This window comes from Parus major, chromosome 3 (genome assembly GCF_001522545.3).
Source record: "Parus major isolate Abel chromosome 3, Parus_major1.1, whole genome shotgun sequence".
NCBI classification, from domain to species: Eukaryota; Metazoa; Chordata; class Aves; order Passeriformes; family Paridae; genus Parus; species Parus major.
Genome location: NC_031770.1, coordinates 14,272,221 through 14,287,586, shown reverse-complemented (window position 1 = coordinate 14,287,586; position 15,366 = coordinate 14,272,221). Strand labels below are relative to the sequence as shown.

Sequence of the window (15,366 nt, the reverse complement as noted above, 5' to 3'; positions counted from 1 at the left end):
AGTGCTTTTTTTTGGAAACTGGCCTTAATATTTCCCTGCTTTTGCAGCACTCTTGACTCCATGGCCTCCACCTGCTCACATGCAGTTGACTAATCCTATTATCAACTAATATGTCCCTATCTTTGTTCTCCATCACTGCCAAATGGTGAGGCCCAAATCAGCAGGAAATTTGGTAGTTCATGACCTGGAAGTTGATTTAATAAGATCTGTCATGATCTTTGTGATCCTTCCTGGTGACCTTTTTGCTTACTGGGAGCAATTTTTTGGCACAGCCTGCCCAAAATAAAGAAAGAAGGACCTGTCTGTGCTCTTTCAACATTCAGAGAAGGGCATCCAGTGTCCTAAATCTAGGTATGTGTACCTGAGTGTTGCTTTTAGGCTGGTTTCAATAATCTGCATTTCCCTGATATCTTGACTCTCAGTCCCTAATGGGCAGTGTACTAGGTTGGACTGAATACCCAATTTCTGTATCCATTCCAGAGGCGCTGATAGCAGTTCAGAATCTGGGTATTTTCCTACTTAGAAATGCAGGATGGTTCCTGTCAGACTAACCTCAGATGCTCTGATGTGCTTATGTGCTTTAGAGTTGCCAGGCAGGTGTTCAGAAAAATCTCTGTAGGTGCCTGTATGAACCTTAATATAGCATTGCTTTGAAAAACAGATTTTGTGCCTCAAGGGCTTCTTAAAAAAAAAATTAATTAACTTGGTTTCTTGGTTCCTTACTAAAATCCAGTAGATTCCCAGTTGTTACAAGTGCTAAAATTAGCTCAGCGCACTGAATTTTTGGTTATTTTCAGTAAGGGTACATTTTATTCTCTCTCACTGGCTTTATGCATGTTTTCTGAACTGCTGCTGGAGATTTTCATGCTCTGAATACAGTCAGGCCTCCACAAATAGCAGGCATTTTGCTTTTCTTTTGGCTCTGAGTAATTTAAAAGATGAAAACTCCACCTGTTGAGTTTGGCTGTGATGTGCTGGCCAACACGTCCCGCTGTTCTGTGCAGGCCCTGGGTCAGGTGAGGTGTGGGCAGAGCTGAGCCATTCCAAAAGAGAAAATGTTTCCTTAAATGCCTGGGTATTAACTCGAGTGCAATCTTGTTGGCTGCTACCTTAAAATATGATGTCACCTTGCCCCAATCACAGCCCATTTTCTGTGAGCGTGATGTGAGCTCCCCAGAGAAGCATCCTCTGAGTGACAGCAGCATCCCATGCGGCCGTTGCTAAGCGACAAGATTCGGCTTTCAGCAGGATCTAATTTTAAAGTATTTAACCCTAGATCTGTCAAGGTTCATTATTTCCAGTGTGCTGGTTAATCCCTACTTGTTGGTGCCCAACTTCACAAATGCTCCTTGTAGTGGTGCTGTTTTATTTATCAGAGATAATGTCTCAGAATGAGGAGAAGCAAAAACGCCCCAGGTAGAGCTCCATACCAAATTTAATTTTAGCTCTGATCTATACACAGAAATATGGGACACAATTAGAGGTGAATATCCTGCATCGTAGTTTTGGGAATCTTCCTTTCTTTGCTGGCTTGTACAAGTGGCTTACCCCTGCTTTCCTTCTAAGGAATGCTGGATTTCAAGAGAATGAATGCTGGTAGCAATAACAATTAAGCTTCATTTTTTAGTAATATTATGTGTCCTCTTTCTTCTTGCTCTATTTCATCTAGGTTAAGAAGCTTGTTGTCTTACCTAAAGGCATTTGAAAAACATGATGTAATTTTGAAATTTAAGGGGTTTTTAATAGGGGAAATCTCTAATTATTTTAAGTCATTACAGATAATGATGAAATTCTACAGAGAATTTTTGTTGATGTTTTTTGTGGGGGTTGTTTGGTGTGGCTTTTTTTTATAGTTATCTGCATTTTATTTCTTTCTAAAATGTAGGGGCCTGGAATGCTACTCAGGTATTTTACAAAAAAAAACAACAAAAAAACCCCAAAACAAAACAAAAAAGAAAATATTTCTGACCAGCTGTGTCACTGATTAATTATTGCACTCCCTGTAAGTGCAATCAAGTTCACTGCTACCTTCTGAATGTAATATCTCACTCAGCTGAGATAATGCTGATGTAACTGGTCAGTATCATAAAAACAACAACAAAAGAAAAAAACACTGAGAACTGCACAAGCCCTTCCCCCCCCAAATGCAGTAAAAAATATAAATAAAAAAATTATTCGTATTTTACATGCTAATATCATTAATCTCATGATCCCACCTAGGATTCTTCCTCCTCCGGTTGTTAGGGTTTAAAACTAACACCATGTTGCTCCTTGTGCTATCTCTCCTTTCCAGTTCATACTAATCTGCACAGACAAACCTGTCCCTGCCAAGGCATTTTTTCAGCAGTCAATCTGATTGGGATACTCTCCTTCTGCCTTTTAATCCTCCCTTCGCCACTCCAAGTTCCCATTCCCATTGCTGGGCTCATGCTTCCCAAAAAACTGTTTATGGCTTTCTCCTCCTGTGTAGTGTGTTGTGCCTTCTCCCTGTGCTGTCAGTGAGGAGCCCTGTCCCACATCTCCTCCATCCCTTTTCTTTTTCCATCCTGGTCTTTGCACATCAAAGACCTGGCTTTAGCTCATTCCAAAAGTCCAAATTATTCCCAGAGGCACCACAATCCTTTAAAAAAATAATAATAAAAAATAGATCGTGAACAGGAATAGCTGTGATTATAATGTTCCCTAAACTCCTGGTAGATCTCCCAGCTCTCTCCTTTCTCTGCTCATGGAGAGAAGACAGACCCACGAGATCTTTGCTGCAGTAACAGCTCCAGGTTTGTGAATGCTCCTTGCATGGGTAAGTCAGGACTTCTTTCCAGATGTGTATCACAACTGGGGTACATGAGAGAACATACACTTCTCACTCCATAATATTCACAATGCTCTTCCCCCATTATTTCTTTCTCTATGAAATCAGGCGATTTGTCCTTTGGGATTTATTGTATCTTGCTTTTATTTTTCTTTCTCCAGCAAATGTGCAAGACTCTGGAATCTCAGTGTGGGCAGTTCTAGCCAGGCTGAGGTTTCTCAGCTATGCCCCCTCCAAGCATGAAGAAAAGAAAGAAATGAGGCTGTAGAAGATGTTAAGACCTTCAACAAAAGATGGCAGAGGTAGGGAAGAGGTTTCATTTCCCTGGAGAGGGGGATTTCCACATTCCAAAAAAAAGTAAACCCCAAACTTTTGAGCTGTTACTAAGTTCTGCTGTTTTATGGAGCAAGTACCAGTAAGGATTTGCTGTGGAGGGACAGCAGTTTGTGCTGTTTCACCCAGGGCTGGTATGTGTTGTACCCATGTGGAACGCAGGCTGCAAAGTTCAACTCTGACTTATCACAGGCAGCTGCCTGCTCAGTTTTTCCATCTTCTTATCCTCAGCAATTTCTTTCTGTACAAAGGTGCCGCTCCCCTGGCCATGCACACACCCTATAGATGACTCAAGCTATTTAACCTATGGGCTGGGAAGGGACATGAGAGAGAGAGACTAGTTCTCATTTCTATTTTTAAATGCCATGGAAACACTGAAATTACGATAATGAATAGAAAAATAATTAACTGGTCTGTGGGGCGCATTATCTATACATATATACCTTTTTTTTTTTTACTACTTGCCTTTTTTTTTTATCAGAGTAATCAGGTTTTGACGAGGTGAAAGGTTATTCATAACAAGCAGCTTGTTATAATCACCATGAGAAATAACGAGCGTGCATTGTGAGCACACATCCTGCTGTTCAGACTTGCCGTTGCTACGATAACAGAAACAAAACACCAGTTTCGGGTGTTCGCAGCTTCCGAGGATGTGGTTTATGTGCTGCTTGTGATAGTCTGATGACTGAAGATGGCTCTCTTCCAATCATTTTTGAATTTTTTCTGTCTCTTAGAAACCCTTTTGTTGTGAGTACTTGTGAGGACATAAGTGATGACAATGAAGTTTATTTTCCCAAAGCACAGGAAACATCCTGGATAATCTGAAATATGTTCTTCATTTATTTCTTTACCTGCACCTATTCCTGGGGTCTGTGAGTACGAGTTCTACGAATCAGACAGAGGGGAAGACACGGTTTAAGCAGGGAAGGGAGGACAAATGAGCTGGAAAACAGGATATTTTTGAAACAATCACTGTGACTCTTAAATAAATTAGTTGTCTTGAGACAGCACCTAGAATTCAACACCCATTGTACCAGCTGCTGAGCACAGACACCAGGGAAGGACAGCCTCTGTCTATCCTTTGCTATCTGTTCTCCCCCATGGATACAAAAATGCCATGAGTGTTGGGAGGGATTCCTTTGCTCCACACATCATGTTTGAGCTTGCATTAAGCTCTGCTGCCATAACCTGTACTTATATTCCCATGGGTGTGTTACAGAAGGCAGTATTTTGGGGGTCCTGTGGCAAACACCCCACGCCGCTTGGCATTCCACTCCCATGAGTTCTTTCACTCCAAACTTCTGACAAGAGGAGCAGTCCCTTGCAATTACTGACTCAGTGCTGAGGTGACACATCCCTGGGCTGCAGTGCTGGGACAACCTTGCTCTCCAGGGAGAGGTGAGAATTAAGGATGTGCTTGCGAGGAAACAGAACAATGAAGACATTTTTTTCACAGCTGACGTTTGGGGAAGTAGCACTTGCAGCTGCCACAGCAAATCAAAAGGATGAATTTGAGAATTTCCTGCAAGAGAGTGAAAAAAACCCCCAACCAACAAACAAGCTAACTTTTGTCATTTGTGTTTTTTGGGGAATTTGCTGAAGCTGTTTGCCAAGAACCACCATGGGATAATTGATAAATTATAACGTTGTATGTTCCTGACATTATAGGGACTCTGGGACCCATGAGAAACTGGGCAAGAGTTTAAAGTACCACTTTAAAACACAAGAGGCTGGCCTGATGCTTAAATATACTGAAGTAGGGCTGTTCTGATGAGCCTAAAAATCCTGCAGCCAGCTCTCAGCCTTAAAATGGTAAAAGCACACAGCTTTTATTTGCTCCTTTTGCGTCTTTCAAGCAACTGGCATTGCCTCCTACGATAAATGCCCTATATGATGTACACTTGGGTCTTGCCACTCTGGGTGGATGCAGGTAAATAAATTCAGTGCTCTTCCACTCTGAGTGCTTGCTGCCCAGTCAGGAACACTGCTGTTGTCAGTGGGGAAGTAATTCATCCTGCCACAACTAGGCACTGTAATTCTCTGAGCTCTGTTTCCCAGCTTTCAGCTGTGAAACCTCTTTGCCAACATTCACTGCACCAGAGGGAAGGGGAAAACTGCATCACAAAAGCATCTTTTGAAGGCAGCACAAACCCAGGAGTACTTGTGAAGTGTGTTCAAAGTAGTTCAATGTAACATTTCAATGAAAGTCACATCCTGGAAAATGCAAACCTAAAAGAATAAGTTGGAGTCAAATGTAAAGGCTTTAAATAATTTTCCTGTACCAAATTTACTGCACTGACATATAAGGATATACTAGGGAAGGCATGCTGCTCTTAACCCTGATGTGCAGCAATTGCAAACTGCATTTGCTTCACTAAAAAACTTCTGTAGGGGATGCAAAATGGAGTGGAAAGAGAAGTGTATCTGCTCTAATAGTTAAAAACTGGAGCTTCCTTATTTCTTATTCCAGGACTGCTGATTAAGCTCTTCTGGTCAAGCTGAACAGCAGAAAGATCATTTGGATGAATGATGACAGTGTGTGTTTTGCCTACCTCCCCTTTTATACTTCCTAAAAATGCACAGCACTGTTGTTGGCAATAGGGATCAGCAACATGTCCTCCAACATTAAGACTTCCCGTGAAGACACAAACGTGTTTACTAATCTGGCCCTCGTGTCATATTTAGGGCTTGCCAACTCCACTATTGTGATAAGCAAAAGAACAGCACACACACACCATCAAAGCCTCAAGACTAAGGAAAAAATTAGCTTCCATTACAGGCACCTTCTATCCACTCCTACTTAAGGGGAGCAAAGACAAAAGGAGGTAATGAAACGATGATTTATCACCTCTAGCACTACCCACTACTGAGGAACAGCTATGAAGACACCGTGCTGAAATCAAGTGGAAAAAAATGATACCATGGAAACTGAACAAAAATAATAATTTGCTGCTACGTCTCTGTCCTAGACCAGGAAACCCTTAACCTGCAAATTGCCAGATGCTCAGCATATACTGGTGAAGTCTCATCACATTTTTGCCTTATTGCTCTTTTCCTTATACATCTGTTTCCAGTCATGTTCAGAAACAAAATTCTGCATTGGCTGAGTACCTGGCAGGACCAAATACAATTTTTATGATGTTTTCAGTTTCTGCTTGAAGTGTGCTGATGGTATATACATACACGTTTAAATGTTTGGCTAGTCTGAGGATAAAGAAGCAAATAGGAGATAAGTAGCAGAGCCACAGCAGTCTAAAGGATGTCTGAATCCTGGTTAAGCTCAAAAGTGGCTCTGAAACAGAGACCTACATGCTGTACAGAAGAGAGCAGGGAAGGCCCCCCGAGGAAAACATTAGGTACAGGTACCCAGAATTACAAAATCGCAGAGTTGTTAGGATTGGAAGGGACCTCTGGAAATCATCCAGTCCAACCCCTGCCAAGGCAGGGTCACCTGCAGCAGGTGACACAGGAACGTGTCCAGCTGGGGTTTGAATGTCTCCAGGGATGGAGAGCCCTTAACTTCCCTGGGCAGCTGTGCCAGTGCTCTGCCACCTTCAATGTAAGGAAATTCCTCCTCATGCTGAGGTGGAACTTCTTGTGTTTTAGTTTACAGACATTGCTCCTCGTCCTGACACTGGGCACCACTGAAAAGAGTCTGGCACCATCCCCTTGGCACTTTGAGATATTTACATGCATTGATGAGATCCCCTCTCAGTGATGCTCCAGACTGTGGAATTCGGGTTTCTGCAGCTTGAGAGAGCATTGCACGGCCCGGGATGTATCCGTGCTCTCCTTCATTAGGATATAATGGATATGCTCAGTATCTCCTTCAGTTAGGTTACGAGGCCTGGAGGCTGTAGGGAGATCCCAGGGCCGGCACTGACACCCACTGCGAGCTATGGGAAGTGACGGACTCGCCTTTTGTTTTATTGAGTCCCCCACGGGCCCGCAAACAAGCGCGGCTGCCTCAGTTTCTGTGCGTGTCGCGAGTCCCGGAGCGCCCCCTGGCGACAGCACTGCCCGGCCGGGGAGCCGCGGGACCGGCGGGGGCACGGTGCCCAGGCAGGGACGGCGCCGGGACACCGGAGCATCGGTCGCCGCCCCGCCTTCCTTCCCCCCATCGCGATTATCGCGACGTGAACCTCCAGCCCCGCTCGCGGGCTAAGCTTTTTGGGCAGGGCGGCGCCCCGTAGCCCGGAGGCCGCGCGCGGCTCCGCAGCAGTTGCCGTGGCAACGGGCGGCGAAGGCGACCGCCAAGCCTATGTCACGTGACCCGTCCCTCCCCACAACCTGTCCCCTTCCGCCGCCATCTTGGAAGTTGCGTCAAAATGGTGGCGCCGGCGCCTTAAAGCTCCGCCTCCGCCGCCTCGCGCACGGCGCGGTTACGTCATCGCGTTCCCGCTGCCCTGAACCCGGAAGTGCGTCTTCCCATTCGCGGGCGTGCGGGGCCGGCGGGAGCACCCGAGCCGAGCGGAGCCGAGGGCAGCCGAGCCGAGCCGAGCCGAGCCGATCCGATCAGATCAGATCAGATCAGATCAGATCAGGCGGGGCGGAGATGGCGGCGGCGGCGGCGGAGCTGCAGGGGAAGTACCAGAAGCTGGCCCAGGAGTACTCCAAGGTACCGGGGCCCGCAGCCCTCGGCGCCGCTCCGGGCTGAAGCGCTGGTTTCCGTGGTAGCGCGGAGTGCCGGGGCCCAGGGGTGCCTCCTCTGGGGAATGAGGCAGCCTCGGGGGGCACGGGAGGTGCGGGTTTGCAGGTGCCGAGGGAGCGCGGCGAGAGGCAGAATGGCCCCGTCTGCAAGGAATCCAGACAGCGGGCTCAGCTGTGCTAGGGAAGTGAAACTGGCAGGTTTCCCCTTGTTCTCCACTTCCCAGTCGGGTGCGAGGCTCGGTTTTATCCACTTGGGTGTGAGCATTTGCCGAGGTCTTGGCGTGCATCTCAGCCGTGTGAGCTCGCTCTGGCCGGCGGCTGTGGGAGCTCGGCGGTGTCAGTGGTGCTTGCAGCGTCTTGGAAGTGAGCAGGACACTTGCTCCCACACTTATCTGCTGTCTGTCCCCCTTCTTCTGCCCTTCTGCATCCTGTTCCTGGTGCTGGCTGACACAAGGTTGGCAAAGATGTGTAGCCCATAGTGCCTCTTCTTTCCAAGGTGCCGGAGATGACTTCTAAAATAGTGGAGTCTTGCTTAATACAGAGCCCTTCATTCTTTCGTCTTCACTAAAAGGAAGAGGAGACTCTTGGTCTTGAGTGGCAGAGTCCTTCAACAGCCTTGGGGAAGAAAGGCAGCACTTTGGTTTCATGTAGCCCCATATCAGCAACTGGCACAAGGCACTTGTCTGTATTTGACACTTCGCCCAGCTTACAGAACCATGTCTTTAAATACTCTTCTTGGAACTGTTCTGAATTGTTCTCAGATAGATATCCTTTTAATGCTTCCACAAAGTAATTTTAAGAAAATTTAATTTACTTTGCAGCTCTGTAGGTCACAGAATTCGCATGTCTTGTTATCAATAGTGGCTGAGGCTAAGATATTGGAGGGATTTTGGTGCTTGTTTCTTGAATGAGCATTCGAAATGGGGACTTCTGACTATAGCTTCCAAAAGTTCCAGCTTCTGGATCCTTTCTTTTAGTATCATGGCGTCCAGAAGCTTTCTTTGAGCTTCATCATGCACTTCTCAGCCTGTGGCATTTACCTTCTCCTTGGTGGGAACTATTTTTTTCCATCTCATCCCATTTCTCATGCAGTGTGCAGTTCATTGTGGGACTCCCCTTTGCAGAACCCTCTCCTCTTTGTTGTTGGCTGCTTGTTGTGTACAGGTGGAAATGGAAAGTAGCCCTGGAATAGCCTGGTCACTTAATGCTGCTGTGAAAGCCACAGAGAGAGGTGGACAAGAGTTCGACAGACTCAAGCAGTGCTGGGGGAAATCCCTGCCAAAGGTTGCTTTTCCTCTTGGTTCACAGACCAGTCCAGAAGAAGGATGAGGAGAAGAAGAAACTCTGAAAACACACAAGTTGCAGCTTCTGGCTGTTTCATGAAGGAATAGTCAAAGCAGCTTGTGGCAGCCTGTGTGGGCCACACTTCAGCTGGGGTCTCTGGGTTGCAACAGGACTGAGCTGCTTCATTCTCTGCACCTGATGTGTTCCTGCAGTAGCAGCTGTGGCACAAAGACAGGTGTGGAAAACTACTGCACTGCTCCTTCTTGCTGGGGAAACCCTGTGCTTGGAAGTTTTTCTGTGGTACACTGGGAATTTTCTTGTCTTGCCTTTGTGATGCCTGAGCAGCACAGTGGGAGTACTGCAGGGGGAACAGCTGTGTTTAGCAGTGACTTCTGACCTTTCAAATACACCCAGTCATCACACTGAAACAATGAGCCACTGCTGTTTAACACTGAATCTTGCCTTTTATGCATGTGCCAGAGGTATTCCCACTGTACAAATCCTTTTAATTTATATCTACAACCGCTGGACTCACACATGTCAAATGAATACAAACTGCCTATGAAGAAACTGGGATTCAAGCAATTTTCAAGAAATGTGAAGATGGAATTGTCAGTATCCTCATTGCTGCAGGGGTAGAGGTATTCTGTGAAGTGACTGAGAAATAGATTTCTTGAGTATCACTTTTCACTGCAGTGATTTTTAGCTCAGATTTTGGGTACTTTATAAGTAAGGCTTAGAGGGCTTTTCCTTCTATGCTTTTTATACCTTTCTGTGTCAGTCTGTTCTCTCTGGATCATCTGCTGCCACTGGTAATAAGTAATTTTGCATTAAACTCCTCTTGAATTGATACTGATTTTGACTTTGTGAGTCCTGCTTATGTTCCAGAGCCAGTTATGAACAGTTTTGGAGAGAAGAGAAATAGCCCTGACTATGACCAAAACTTCATTAGTTAAAGAAGAGGTTGCAAGTTTTCCATATTTGTTCCTGGCTCTTCAGATCTTAACTATATTTAAGTAGCTGGTCTTTAAAGGTGTTTATTGAGTGAGAAGCTTGTTCTATTTGGCCAAAATGTTCAGGTGGTAAATTAACTTCTTGTTTCTTGGCAAGTCAGGTTATGAATTGGATACTTTTTTTCAACCTGATACCACTGCTATCTACCTGAAGAGAATACTTGAAAAAGCATTCACACCTGGCACTCTCCTGAGAGAATGTGATGCTCTCTGCACTTTTTCATGAGTGACTTCTATTTATTCTGTTTTCTTGCATAGTTACTGGTATCTCTTGTTTTTCAGCTTCGTGCTCAGAACCAAGTCCTGAAAAAAGGAGTTGTAGATGAGCAGGCAAACTCTGCCTCACTGAAGGTAATCTCTAAAATCCGCTCATGTCAGGTGTACTAGGCTGTGGCAAAGTGAGTAAACAGGGGTGCTTTTTACTAAAAATGAATGTCAGTAAAACCATGAAGAAAGAGCTTTAGTAAAAGAATTTCTGTTTTGCAGCTAGCCTGTTCTTTGTAAGTGCTGACTTTGTAAAAGGGGAAGGTTGATTCTTGATGATTATCCTATAGAATTAAATAGCTATTTGGGTGTAATCTGTGGTCAGCTCAAGGAAATGAAATACATTTTTTTACTTTAGAAACAATACTTTTGCCTCCTCAGTGTTTAAAAAGTGAAGCAATTTTCTAATTTGTTCTTGTTTTTAATGTGTAAAAGTAAGTGTGAAAATGTTAAAATTAGTTTTTTTCTGTCATTCAGGAACAACTGAAGATGAAGGATCAATCTCTGAGGAAACTGCAACAAGAAATGGACAGCTTAACCTTTCGAAATCAGCAGCTTGCCAAGCGAGTGGAGCTACTTCAAGATGAACTTGCATTAAGTGAGGCTCGAGGCAAAAAGAACAAGGTATGTGCTGAAGGCAAAAAAGACTTGCTTAGCAGAAGTCTGCTCTTCACCTGTCAAAGCCTTATCCTGATTTTTAGCAGTAGGCATTTTATGTCAAGGGTTGAGCTGAATACTCTTGTCAGAACTTGTTATTTTACCTGATGTTAGTGAAAATACCCATAAAACAGGTATTGATATATACATTGATATAGACATATAAAACATGTTGGGTAATTCTCTGCTCTTCTGGTCTGTCTAGACTGATTCTGAGTTGCTGTCTTCTTTTATGGATATTTATGAAGTGTTCAAACAACTGGGAAATACCTTGGAGCTCTGTGATTAGTCAGATGCTATGCAGAAAGCTGATCACTCCTCATTTCCCATGCCCACCTTTTTGCTTTGTAATTTTGATGCTGATAGTTAACTCTTCAGCTTGCTATCATAGCTTTTCTACATGAATCTTGTCAAATGCTTTGAAATCTAAATTTTCAGCTTGTATTCTTTATATTATTTCAAAATGACAGAATCATTTCAACACTGATCTTTCTCTGCCAAAAATACTTGCTGATTTCACCTAGTGATACCATATTTTAAGACCAACTGTGCCTTCTGTAGGTAGCATCACAATTCCAGGGGTGGTGGGTTTAGACTTAAGTAGTTCTCAAGCATCTCTTGCTACTTTCCTCATGAGGAAACCCCTCTTAATTACTGCTGTCTTTTCTTTTTGGTGCCGTCTTTTCTCAATGTGCTGTGGTTATCAAGACAGGCTTTATAGAAATCATTCAATTGATTAGTAATCTGATCATCTTCCTTACTTTTCCCCTAAACACCTGCCCTTTATTCTGCTGTCCAGTTCCTTGACAAGCATAGTACTTCTGACTATGTTATTCATGCTCTACAGTAGATTGTTATTTCAAATGCAGTTTGAACCTTCTGTTCTTTTGTTTCAAATTATGTTACTGTTTTGCTAACTGTGTTTCCAAATTTTGAAGGATGTCAGCCTGTCTTCAGTAGCTTTGCAAACCACTGCCACTGGGTTTCTTTCCTGTTCATCTGTCAAAATGCACAGCTTTAGTTCTCTGATCTGTGTCAGAGTGAAATCCTTTTAGAAGGAGCAGAACATGTGCCCATACCTCAGGTGGAGTTCATAGGCTGGCATCAAATACAGAGGTGACTTATCTGCCCTACATAACCCTAGTTGTTGAAGTTTGGTGTTGAGTTTGAATGCAAAGAGTCTCCCCTGTGTTTGGTGATGATAATAACTCTTCAGCAGTGTGGTGCATGGGATTCACTGGTGGTCTGAATCTTTTGGATTAAATGAGTAAAAAATGAGGGAACAGTTGGCAGAGGGATATGTGTGATTGATGGCCAGGGAAGGCCCTGTGGTTTCCCTGGCACCTTGTGCTACAGCCTGCTGAGAGCAGCCTGGCTTACACCTGGGCCCTTGCTGAGCACAGATGTGCCTTACACACAGCCACCAAACCAGCTGAGCCAGTGTGTGCAGGGTTTTGGATTACTGACTGCATGCAGCATTCCTGTGAATTCAGATGGGCTGCTGCCCATCCATGCGATAGATTCCCTGTGTGTGTGAATGGGACACCTGAGTGGAGGCTTTCCTGAGGCAGTTTTGTACCACTGCAGGGTCACAAGGGTGTGAAGGAGAGTGTGCTGCCTTGAGGCTGGTGCTGTGTGCAATATTCACGCCTTTTGACACATCAGTCAGTGTCAGCAGGACACTGCTGGTGTGCCCCTTCTGGGAATTAGCTGTGGGAACTGTTCTCACAGACCTGGGACTTGGAGATAATTAGTGCACTTTGTCTCTTATAGAAAAGTGTAGAATCCTCATCTCACCTGAGTCAAGAACAGAAAAGTGTCTTCAATGAAGATCTTCAGAAGAAAATAGAAGAAAATGAACGACTGCATATACTTGTGAGTGAAATTTAGTTTTGCCTTTATATTTGGTTCAGAAAACTGGTGATACAAACAAAGATTTGGAAAGTAAAGTGCTGTCTGAAAACTGGTGGGTTTAGAAGCTTAGTTGTATGCAAAGCAGTAGATTAGATCAGATAGTTTGTTTATAAAGATGTTCACTAGGCAAATAAAGTATTTTGACTTTGGATTTTTAAGGCAGTGTGTGGAATCACATAATATGTGTTTTCTCATTTGGATATTTGACTTTTGGAGACAGTTGCCCTACTGAAAATTGTCTGGTACTGGATGTAAACTTCTTATTAGTTCATTAACTGTTTCAGAATTGCTTTAAGTTTTAAAATATTTTCTGCAAGTTGCCATAATTAAGTCAGGAATTACTTCACCAAAGTGAAATGCATTTCACTTTATAAAACTTGAGAAACTTTGTTTTTATTGAAGTGCTTTGTTCCTGAATCTTTTCTCTGTAAATAAAATTTCTATTTGTCTGAGAACTGGTAATTGCTGTTAACCTGATCTGGCTAATGAAATTGGAGTAACTTAAAGGACTGGATTCAATAGTAAAATAAAGCTTTTTTAAGAGTTTTGCTTTTCTTCCTGTAGTTCTTTGAAGCAGATGAGCAGCACAAACGTTTGGAAGCAGAGCTGAGGAGTAGACTGGAGGTTTTGGAAACGGATGCTGCCGAGCACCAAGCTGTGGTGGACAGCTTAACGAAGAAATACACAGAGACCATAGAAAAGCTGCAGAATGATAAAGCCAAATTAGAAGTAAGGAGTTTTTCCTCTTGCCTGCAAGTTTGAAAAGTTTTGAAATGCAATGTCTTGCTGTGTCAGCACTTACATTGTGAGATTATCTTCTTGCATAAAGATCAAGTCTCAGACACTAGAAAGAGAAGCTAAGGACTGTAGGCTTCGAACTGAAGAATGGTAAGTGTCTTTACTTCATATAATGAATATTTCATTGATGTGAAGAAATAATTGCTGTAAAACATTAGCTGGATTATTTTTTAAGAATAATACCTTTTTAAAAAGGGGTGCAATTAAAAGACTTTGATAAAACTCAAATTATATTATCATGAAGATAAGTGTTAGCAGTGCAGGTCAAGCCTCCTTTTCCTTTTCTATGTATGGAACTAGACAATTCCACAATTTCTGCTTTCAGTAAGAGCAGTTTTTCCTCCAAGCTTTTTAAATAGCAGTGATGTTGATGAAAGCTTGAAGAATTTATTTGTAATGGAAAACCACAGAAAGTAAAAACTTGCATGAAACAAAAATATGTGAGTTTGTAAAAACTGCTTCTAGGAACAAAGTTTGAGTAACATATGCTGAGATAACTGACTGAAAAGAGTTTCAGAAATCCCTCTTCACTGCAAAAGCTTCTTGAACAATTGTTTTTGCTTCATGTATAATGTTCTCAGCTAGAATATTTGAAAGTTTTTATCAGAGAATTATAATGTTAGTTTTGGAATATTTTCATTGTCTTGAAGACAGGTTGTCGAAAATGTCGAGTTGAGGACTCGAGTGGGCCAAATCGAATTAGGATGCATTTCTCTGGAGTTCATTAAGCTGCATTTTTTTAGAAGATAGAGGTGCAGTATAGATACATAATGTAATGAAGAAGATACATAGTGAATGATCAGATGCAGAGTTCCTTCTTTCACATGGTAACCCTGAAGTGTGTACTTTAATTATGTTGATAGATGTAAAGATACTTGAATCCAATAACTCCACCCAAGTCAGGGTTTCACTAAAAATTACTTGCAAAAGAGGATGAAAGCTGTGTTTGGCTGCTGTTTGCTTTTTTTGTGGTATTTGAAAAACTAGTCTTAATCTGCTACTATGCAGTTCAGGCCTTGTCTATCATGTTCTGTGGTGACTGGGTAATTGATGTCATTGTAAGAAGTTGTCCTTTACTATTTTAAGTTATACTATATTAAGTTTTTAAAAGTTATGAAGCCTGACACTTCATTGTAAACACTGAAATCGCTGTCTGTTAAACACATGGCAGGATGTGTCTCTGAGAATACTGCCCTTCTGTTTTCCCTGCTTTGTCAGGGGAAGGGACCCATTTGCCTCTGACACCCACACTTTACTCAGAAAAGCCAGGGGGTATGAGACAGCCTGCATGCCTTGAAAATTAAAGGGCAGAATGTAGGGCAAAACATGTCAAACTACTTGTTTGTCAGTCCTCTACAGTATGAAAAGGAAATATCAGTACATTTGCAGTTTGTTTTGGAGTTAATTTTCTGTCATGCTCTGTGCTACTGCAGTAGCTGCTGTACAGTTTCTATGCAATTTTGGAGCTGCTCTCCAAAAAAAATATTTGTTAATGTGCATGACCTACCTATTGGCCAGTTTCTTCTTATATTCCTTGTCTATTTTGGATTATTTTGCTTTGTTAGAACTGATAATTTTGTGTTTCAAATGTTGTAAGAAAAGAAAAAAGTTCTGTCACTTTGACACCTTCCTCTCCCACCCTCC

At 43.0% G+C, this 15,366-nt stretch overlaps 1 protein-coding gene across 5 annotated transcripts in view; it reads left to right on the top strand.

Annotated features, from left to right (window-relative positions):
* Positions 1–7,388: 7,388 nt before the first annotated feature.
* The window catches only part of PPP1R21 (protein phosphatase 1 regulatory subunit 21), a 31,532-nt gene continuing 23,554 nt past the window's right edge, over positions 7,389–15,366 (top strand). For 3 of the 5 annotated variants that reach the window (XM_033513252.1, XM_015622520.3, XM_033513251.1), the window contains exons 1-6: positions 7,389–7,760; positions 10,372–10,440; positions 10,831–10,977; positions 12,784–12,885; positions 13,489–13,653; positions 13,754–13,812. In XM_033513252.1, the coding sequence (XP_033369143.1) occupies positions 7,404–7,760; positions 10,372–10,440; positions 10,831–10,977; positions 12,784–12,885; positions 13,489–13,653; positions 13,754–13,812 (899 nt within the window). In that variant the 5' untranslated portion in view covers positions 7,389–7,403. Of the gene's footprint in view, positions 7,761–8,278; positions 9,312–9,337; positions 9,688–10,371; positions 10,441–10,830; positions 10,978–12,783; positions 12,886–13,488; positions 13,654–13,753; positions 13,813–15,366 lie in introns of those variants that run through there. The other 2 variants (XM_033513253.1, XM_033513254.1) reach the window with 2 other exon arrangements.